This window comes from Gossypium raimondii, chromosome 13, assembly GCF_025698545.1.
Source record: "Gossypium raimondii isolate GPD5lz chromosome 13, ASM2569854v1, whole genome shotgun sequence".
NCBI lineage: Eukaryota > Viridiplantae > Streptophyta > Magnoliopsida > Malvales > Malvaceae > Gossypium > Gossypium raimondii.
In genome coordinates, this window is record NC_068577.1 from 40,412,025 (window position 1) to 40,422,239 (window position 10,215).

General features: G+C 29.4%; 1 protein-coding gene across 1 annotated transcript; it reads left to right on the forward strand.

Annotated features, from left to right (window-relative positions):
• The first annotated feature begins 270 nt into the window (after positions 1–270).
• On the forward strand, positions 271–1,802 carry LOC105784619 (uncharacterized). Its single transcript, XM_012610517.2, has 3 exons — positions 271–431; positions 996–1,273; positions 1,535–1,802. Exons 1-3 carry the CDS (start codon positions 339–341, stop codon positions 1,575–1,577), a joined length of 414 nt encoding a protein of 137 aa, XP_012465971.1. The 5' UTR covers positions 271–338; the 3' UTR covers positions 1,578–1,802.
• Positions 1,803–10,215: the final 8,413 nt, after the last annotated feature.

Genomic DNA, 10,215 nt, shown 5'->3' on the forward strand with positions numbered 1-10,215 from the left:
TTATACTTGTTGTGACTGTATTATTTATATGGTGTGTATCTAATTTCGGTGCACAATATTTTTGAAATTTGGGTAAAATAACATTATCTTTATTTCGAAAGAAAAAATAATAATTGAATAAAATGAGAACAAACCGGATCATCCGAATGAGAATAACAACATATGTTCGGACAACTATTAACGAATCGCTCGACTTTGACCAATCAACTTAGGTTTCGAGAGACACATAACTCTATCTCGGGCGATATCTTTTGGTATCGTCAGCTACTTAAGTATTTATAATAACTTGGGAGGAAAGGTGTCATCGCATCAGCAGTAAGGAGGACAAGTTAGTAGCGATGAACCCCATGAATCTTAGCCGACGCAGATCTCCCCTTGCCCTTCCCTTTAATAAACTCCATTCTCGCTCTTCCCTCAGAAATCATCTACAGGTATATAAAGTTCTCAGTTATCTTGTCTTGTTAGGGTGTCTTTGGATGGGCGATGCATTTATTTCTAGTAAAGTTAAAAACAACGGTAGTGATAAGATTAATTGCTATAACTATGAGGAAAAAGGTTCCACCGCACCACAATCACTACCCATTCAAAGGGTGTCTTAGTCGCATTCAAAAATGGATAAGAAATATATACAAGTTACAACATATATGTTAGATCTTGTTGAGTGTTTTTCTCTATTTTCCTCAGGTAATGGTATCTGTATATTTATGTGATATTGATATTGTTCATTGACATAACATGTTAGGTAGGCTTCATGCATATAGACACGTATTCTACTTTAGACTCAACACGTGTTTATACGGTTTTATGCACATGTAACTTCGCAGGAGAGCAAACTCGACTTGTAAGCTTGGCCTGTGAGCTCACTAAAATCAGACCCAAACCTATTCAGGTTTTGGGCCGATGATAGTAATTATCCTAATAGATCTATTTATTTTAAACTATTAGATTCTCCACATAGAAATGAGTAGAGTTTATTAACATGGATTTTTGGGCAGAGACGAAAGTCCAAAAACATTCGGAAGCGCATGAAAAGACTACGATCAGATATGCAAGAAATAAGTAGGGAACAAGGGAAGATCAAAGAAGGGCAAAGACAAGTACGAGAAAAATTTGAAGCCGTTGAATCCGAATGCGAATTGCTTCGGAAGGAGACTAACATCATAATGCAGCAGAGTATGAGCACACAACTCCGCCTTGCTTTCATGTTCCAAATCTTGAAAGCAAGAGAAAACCACGACCTCGACCAGGCTGCCAAACTCACTTCCGCTCTTCGGTTATTTTCCACGCATAAGTCTTAAATTCATTATTATTATATTTCTCGTAATGCAGCATTCCCGTTGCCATGTCGTGTCTTTCAATTATAACCAATACTATTAAATGTAATAGATATGGGTAATATTTATTATATATACACAACCACAACGTGATGCAACCGAAACTGCATCTATTACCGTAATTTATATCCGAAAATGGTATAATCCCTTTGCTGGCTTGAGTTGACTTCTTTTTGTTGGGCTTGTGCGATTGATGACAGGGAGCTGATAGCGAGAGAGAATCAGCAAAAGGAAACTATGTGATTAAGAAGAGCTGCTGTTTGTATCTTAGCATTAATATATTATATGTTGGTGAGAGTGATCAACCACGGTGCTTCTATTCTTCTGGTCTTCATCTTTTATGCAGTGTTTGCTGTGTGGTGTTATCTCGGTTCTTTGTGTTTGTTTAGCAGTTGTATTCTTAATTGTACCCTCATGTTTTGCTTGATCATCTTTTCTATCAATAAAATTTGCTTAGACTTCCCATTATTCTACTCTTATAAATTTCATAAAGTAATTCCAGCAACTATACGTGTTTAAAAGTATTATAAATAAATAATGAATCATAAGGTATGAAAGTAACAATAATAACAATTTAAATAGGTAAATATTTGATTTAAAATATTAAATCACTTTGTTTTTGAATTAGTATTGAGTTGACTTGTAACATTAATTAAATCAATCATATTATTAATATATAGAAACAATTTGTGTAATCAAATTTAAATATATATATTAAAATAAAGTTTTGATTAAAGTGATAAATAAAAGATTTTATAGATCTCTGACATACATTCAAATATTAACATGTTGTACACTTAGGGTCTGTTTGATTGCAAGTAAAATATTTTCCGTAAAATGATTTCGGAAAATGTTTTACTTTTTCTAAAATGATTTCTTGGAAAATATTTTACGGTGTTTGATTGAATCTGTAAAATATTTTCTCTGCTTGGCAGATTTTTGAAAATATTTTTGGAAAAGTTGTTTTTACATATATTAATATATATTAATAAATTTTTATATTTTAAATTATTTTTACATATATTGCAATGATTTATTTATAATAATACTCAATTATTAAGCTACAATATTAATCGTTATAAATTGAAAAAAACTAATATCAAATAAATTATTTGTAATTGTGTTAAAAAAACAAGTATTGAATAATTAAAAAAAAAGTTACTGGAAAATCGATAAACAAAAGCAGTTTTCTACCGAAAATGAAGGAAGGAATGAATGAGGCGATAGAGAAGAGAGCACGGAAAATGTCTTACGGAAATTGAAAGGGTAAGACATTTTCCCTAAAATGTAACCCATTTTCCCTTGTTTTGGAGTTCATTTTCCAAATGGAAAATGTTTTCCGCCAATCAAACGCTGAAAAAGTTGGAAATGATTTTCCGGAAAATCAATTCCGTCAATCAAACAGACCCTTAAATAATAGTAATTACATATATATTTTTTATAATTGAGGATGCGAAATAGGGTTGCTTGGGATCAAACTCAAACTCTCATGCCATAAAGCCAAGAGATTGTTGGCATTATATTATTGGAAGTTATTTGGTATACTATTGGAGTGAAGTTTTTAGACTTCACAAATAAAATCAGGAGGCTGATGTGCCCTATAGGGTATAGTAAAATATTTAAAAAAAAAAGGATAGATTGTTCTGTCGGTGTATCCAATACTCACTCTTATATTATATTATATTGTATATAAAATTTATATATCTGTATGAAAATATAAAATATAAAATTAAAAGTTATAAATATTTAATATCCAAAATTTTTACACGCCAAATAGGAAAACGAATATAAAAATATTTTAAGAATCTAATAACTTATAGTTAGTTGTATTTAAAACTTAATTTAACGATAATATTTTATTTTTAAGTATAATTATAGATGATAATAATTGAAATTGATTTAAAAATCTAATAAACGAAAAATAAAATAACTTCAAACTCTATTACAGACTGGTACATAATGATCTTGAAGTGTTTAAGACGTTTTCAAGTTCTTGTTATTTACTTTTACTAATATAACTTATATCTTGGCGTTGGTTCAGGGTCAAACTTATATACCAATTAGAAAGTTCAAACACATGTACGATATTGATAACTATGACATAAATTCTTTTATTTTTTGGTCATTTTCAATAAAGCTTGCTTCACTTGTTTGAAGTTGTAAAACCTCATTTGTTAACTTGGTGTTTAAACAGTATGTTTATTATAAATGAATCATTCACACAACCATGTAATAAACTCTGGTCCTGTGGTCATGTAAGAATGAAAATTATTATAAATGATTATTATTTATACTAATGATAAAATCATTTATCCCAAATAAATGACCCTTGGCTAGATTCAATTTTCATAATTCATACAATGCCAATAAGAATATATCATTTACTCTTGATTTGAGCTACAAATTTCATTATTGCAAGTGATGTCATGTTACCATGAGAGCACACGTTCCAATATATTAAAACACATGAGTTACACACTTAGGATTTAAGTAAGTCACGTACACTATGAACTTCACAAGTAAATAAATCTATAAATGGATCTAGGATTGATTCAACTCGGGTCGTGTCTAATGTATTGTCAGTCCAGAAAATCACACCTACTCCAATAGCTAAGACAAACTATCTCCCCCAATTGGATCTGTAGACGACATAATAGTCTACTATTAATTGAAATATTTGCTCAATCTGATTCTATGGACTATGGACAATTGAGATGACCTACTAATATAAGTTATCTTCTTGCATTATAATTTGCCCGTAACTTAATATCAATTAAACCTTACGTAGTCAATGAGACAATATTTACTTATACGAAAAACCGTTAAGGATGGTATAACTTAATATAAAAATTATCTTAAATGTGATTAGTTTTATGAATCAAAACTAACAAATTTATAAAAACATAATTTGATTCTTTAAAACATATAGGTTAAAAAAGTAAAACGTTGTATTTTTCTTAAAATACTTTATATTTTAGGGTTCATGAATGACGTATGTAAATAATGATATTCATTAATGTACATACCGCAATTCATTCATTAATCAAGTGCCAAGATTACATTGCTAAAATGTTTTATTTAACCAAACTCTAGCTTGCTACCTCATAACTCAAATCACAATACAAACCTGTAATTTGGATTTAAATTTATTTTTGTGATCAAGAGGCTTTTGAGAATAAATTTCCACTTAACTATAATTGGTTTTTAATTATATTAATTTTCATGACATTGTGTTCAAAATATGAGACTAGTAATTGTATAAGTTATTGTACAAAGAGTTAAAGCACTCAACTTGTTCAAGTAAGAAATTATTTTGAAAGTGCAATTTGATATTAAAACTGTCTATTGTGATTTTATTTTTTGAGTTCATAGGGGTGAACTTAGTGGTGAGAGTATCGATCTTCAATGTGTAAATGTGAGATAAATGGTCATGAAGTGTGTGATAGATTAGAATCACTTGTTGTAATTGTTGAAGAGAGAAAATATTTCCAACTAAGGTAGGCTTCACAAATATAAAAAAACCGAATGATGTAAACAATTTATTTGTATTCTATTTATTTATGGCTTACGGTTTAGTGCCAACATCTCTATTACACCTTCCAAACACTTAACTTATTTTGGAGCAGCAGTTTTAAAACTTCACATTGAAATACAAAATACAATACCAATGTAACATTTAAAGTTTTGTGTAAGAAAATGTGAATGGATAAAATCAATTTCCAAAATTTACCCATTCGAACCCTTAAATGCTGGTAACATTTTATGGTTAATATAAAATGGGTTTTATTTAATCATCCAAATTAAAACCAGGTATTAATTGTAATTTTTAACTCTCACCAATGATATGCTTCTTTTTATTAGTTACACCGAACTTACATATTGAAACATATCCTGAATGAGTTGTAAAATTGGTGGAAATACATTTCAAATTTTAAACTAACATTGACCTCACTTTAAAGTTTTAGTCAACTCAAATTACGAAGTAAGTTGCGTGACTATCGGAATCAATTCACCATTCTATCTGTGAAAGCAAATCAATCGTTGCCTTCCCACAGTTTTCCGCACCCAACTTCTCTATCTTTTCCACTACGCTTTTTTTTTTGTCCGTTCGCTTCTTCACAACTTTTTTAAACAAATCTATTCTTCCAATACATTATTTTTTTTAGAATATAAACTATATAGATAGTCAACTATTAAAAATTTTCATATTATCCTTTTAAAATATTTTTTTTTGCAATTTAAGCACTCACGTTACATAATCCTGTTATTTTGGCCACTCCTGCTAAAATTATAAACGGCAAGCTGATGTGGTAGTTAAAAATATTGATATTATAATAAATTTAGCCCTCATCTTTTAAAATTATATCGATTTAGCCATAAAATTAAAAATTACCCACAAAATTTATAAATATTCTCAATTTGATCCTAATTTGAAAAAAATCAAAGAAATATATAAAAATACATAAATATTTTCAAAAATAATAATAATAAATTTAATTTTTATATTCATAATAAATAATTTTAAAATTTTTTAAAAATTTAGTAATTTGTAGATATTCTTTTACCAAATTTAAGAATTTTTAAGAATTATTTTAAAGCTTTTCAAATGATGATGCCTTCGCATGACCTGCCGTGGATGATTCAGCCATGTTCCTTTAACAGCACAAAGACTGATCTGGGAATACTGACAACGTGAGATCCTAATATGAGAGGAAGAAGAAGTTGAAGGCCCAAAAAACAATGTATACTTTAAAGACTATAAATTGTAAATTAAGCCAATATAAAGGCAAGGTCGGGCGATGGATCGCAAATGATGCGCGAATACCAACCAAAAAACGTTCGACCAACAACACGTTGAATTCTACTATTGGAATATTTATCTTTTTTCTTTCTTGTTGTATGAAAAGGTTCCAAAAGCGAAACTTAACATAAACGTTAGTGTGCAGAAAAGTAAAACAATGAAACATAAGAGTTAAATACACCTGTTCGTGGGTCGGGTCACCTAGCTCGGCCGAAATGTTGCAGGGTTTAGGTAAAAATATAAGTTCGAAAAATGGGCTTGAAAAAAAATAAAGCTCGTTTAAAAAACAGGTCTGGCCTCAGGTAAGGCATTTTTAGACCAAACCCGGCCCGAATTCACTAAATGACAAAAAAAATTATTTTTTAAATATTATTTTCTTATTTTTTTTCTCCCTATTTTGCTATCATTTTACTATTATGTTGCTACTATTTTGTTGTTATTGTTTGGATATTGTATAAAATTTATTTTATTGTTAATTTTATTATTATTTTAAAGACATTTGTTAATTTTGTTATTATTTTAGAGGCATTTGCTTGTTAAGTTGTATCTATCTTAGTGTTATTTAAGTATACATATTTTTTAAAATTTATTTTCAATTTGTTAGGAAATATTTATTTTGGTGTTTTTAGTATTTTTGATGTATTATACATATTTTAAAATTATATAAAATAATATAAAAATTAATATAGGCAGGTCGGGTCGGGCTTGTGCAAAATTTTAGGCCCGTTTTTGGGCCTGACCCAAAAAACGAACCTAAAATTTTAATTGAGCCCAACCTGGCCCATGCACTAGACTTAAACAATGAAGAATTTCAGATACACGTTTATCATATCACATAAGAAATTTAACTTTCTAGTTTACATATTAGTTTTCTTATTTCTACAATGCACAAGTTTACTTATTTTATAAAATTACTTATAACCTAAACAACCAGAAACCTATCAAATTTTAAGTAAATTTAAATAATTTAATGTTTCTAGATGATAATGTTTATAACTATTATAAAATAAATCATGTGACTTTAAATAATTTAATGTATGTAGATGATAATATTTATATTAATATCTTAAAAATTCAAAGGCAAGACACAATTTTTTCAATAATAGCATTTTTCCCACCATGTGTAGAACAATAAAATAAAATATTTTCAAGATACAATACGATTAAGAAATATTATTCGCAAGATATAATACAATGTCTTTTTCTTGACTAGAACAATTCTTCTAATACATTTGAATGGAATAATTGCACCTTTGAATTAACAATACAAGAAATCAAAAGTTTGTATTATATATTTTGTACCTAAATATTGAATTGAATAATTTCACCTTTAAAATTGAATAAGTTCAAAAATCACTCAAAAGGAAAAAAAAGTTTTTATTGTATATTTTTGCACTTGAATCTGAGGCATATATACACACACCACGAAAAGGTGACTAAGTTTCGTTTCAAAAAAGATAATAACACAAAACATCGTTTCAGAAAAGTCATAACCTTTTGGTGGCTAAGTGTATTGTATTGGAATCATCACCATTCAGTTACAAAATCTTAACCTTTTGGTGGCTAAGTACACTGTATTGGAACCACCATTCATTTGCAGGCTTTTCATTCAAAATCTTAGTACTGTATTAGCATAACCATGGTAACTATATTGGGTACAAAATTTTAGTATTGTATTGGAATCATCATGGTAATTGTATTAGAATAATTATTCATTTGCATTTGCAAAATCTTACTATTGTATTGGAAATACCATTTCTTTGCAAAATTTTAGTATTGTATTGAAATCATCATGGTAACTATATTGAATCACCATCCATTTGCATTTATAAAATTTTAGTATTGTATTGGAATCACCATGATAACTATATTAGAATCACCATTCATTTGCATTTACAAAATTTTAATCTGTAAGTATTGTATTAGAATCACCATTATAACTCTATTAAAGTCACCATTCAAAATTTTAATATTGTATTGATAGGAATCACCATCATGGTGAGTTACTACAAAATCTTATTTTCAAAGTTTAGGAAAGTTTTGAGTTATTTCCGAACCAATAGAAAGATTGTTATTTCCAAATGTGTTTAGTATGTTCATTGGGACACAGTAGGATTGAGGTCGTTATGGATGACCTTTTGAGATATTAAAATCATAATGGCTTCGTTGGAGAATTATGTGTTGGATCTAGTGCCCTAAATGTAGTATTTTCTTCTATGTACACTTTTAATTTATTTGAATAGATTGGTTTAATAACATTATTTATGAATTACGTTAATACCATTTGTATATTGTCCTCATGTTGTTTTTGCATGCAAAGAAAAATGAAAGCAAATATTAGCTCATTGGTTATCTAATGATTAACTAATACTAAACGATATTACATTGTCGAATCGTAATACAGAAAGACAACTTATATTAGTAGAAATGAGAAAACTGATTGAAAGAATATTATGTCATCTATCAAGTCCAATTAGGGATATGATTTGTCTTGGGCATCGAAGCAGATGACTCCCAGAAGAGAGACATGGATGTTACTAATTGGACTGATAGTACATCAGACAAGACCCAAGTAGAATAGATCCTGAATTCGTCTATGGATTTATTCATTTTTGACTCTCATAGTGTGACATACCTTAATCCTGAGTAGATGATGGACTATGTATGCAAAACTCGTATACTTTGATGTAAGTAAATGTAACACCCAGTTTTGGCGGATTCTAGGTTATGGCGCGTAGTTTCAAAATAGTTTGTGTGGTGAAGTAGTATATGCCCAAATATATCTTTTGGCATAGGATGGACGTATTCCAATCTTTGTGTAAGTTAATGATAGTTCTTTTCCAGATTACTATGTTAATTGGAAAATGATAACAACAAAGTAAAAGGTAGTTATGGTATGAGTTCACCCCAGAGATATAGTGCGCCTGTATGTCTGAAGTACTATTCAAGTTCTTATATAAGGTTAATCTAGTTAGGAGTCAACTAGATTGTATAATTTAAAATATTGGATTTTCATTTATTTCATTTTCAGATTCTATAGGCCATTATGAAAGACAAGCTTTGAATTCAGGTGACACATATTGAACTCTTATAAGTAAAATTTGATTATTTATATATGTGTTTGAGATTAAAGAGAGAGGGTTGTTGTTCTTCTTCCTTCTTTTAAATTACTGCTATTTGATTCTTTTGGAACCAAAACATTTATTTCTTTTTTAAGCTAGAAGTTGTAATTTTGGATCTCATCAGTAAATACATATCTGGGTAAGTAATTTGTCTTTGCATGTACGTTTGTTAGAAGTGATTGAACAGTAAGATAAAGATATACGGCTTTGCATGGGATTTCCAATGTTAGTGATGATGATAACATGTATGTGAATAAGTTTTAAGAGTGTTTCTGTGTTCTGTAGCAGTGTTTGTTGCTGATTTGCTTGATGGATGTTTGGGTTAGAGTAGAGTAGTTGTAAGTGAGTGTTAGTTGAGTTGTATGCTAACTCTTGCATGTCTACTGTTCATATCAAGAAAATACCTGTAGGAAATTGTTTGAACTATGAATATAAAACTATGAAAATTATAGTATATATATGGGTAGTGAATCTGACAAACTCAAGTATGTGATGATTAGTGTATGAGTATTGAAATGTTAAAGTATGGTTGTATATATATGTCTGGAATGTATGCTATGAATTGTATGTTCTGTTGGGTGTATGTTAGTGAATTAAAATGTTAGGCTTAGATTGTGTTAGTGCATGGAGAGTCTGTAAAATGAGTCTATGTCTAGTCATTGTGGTGATGTTCGATGAAGTTCGTTGGCACAAAAAACACAAACTTTGATATTGATCTCTAATAGAAAATTCCATGCCATGGCAATCTCTGAAAAAAAAAAGAACAAAAGACGGCATATTTCGTCGAGGGTTCTTTGCGTGTCCCGAAACGATGATGGGCAAACCTCACGTGATGTGAGTTTAGGCAGATCCATATAGCAAACACGACATCTTGAAATGTCTAGATGGCATTTTAATAGCCTTTGTGGCGAACTCTGAAAGGATGACCTTTATGGCAAACTCTGAAAGGATAACCTTT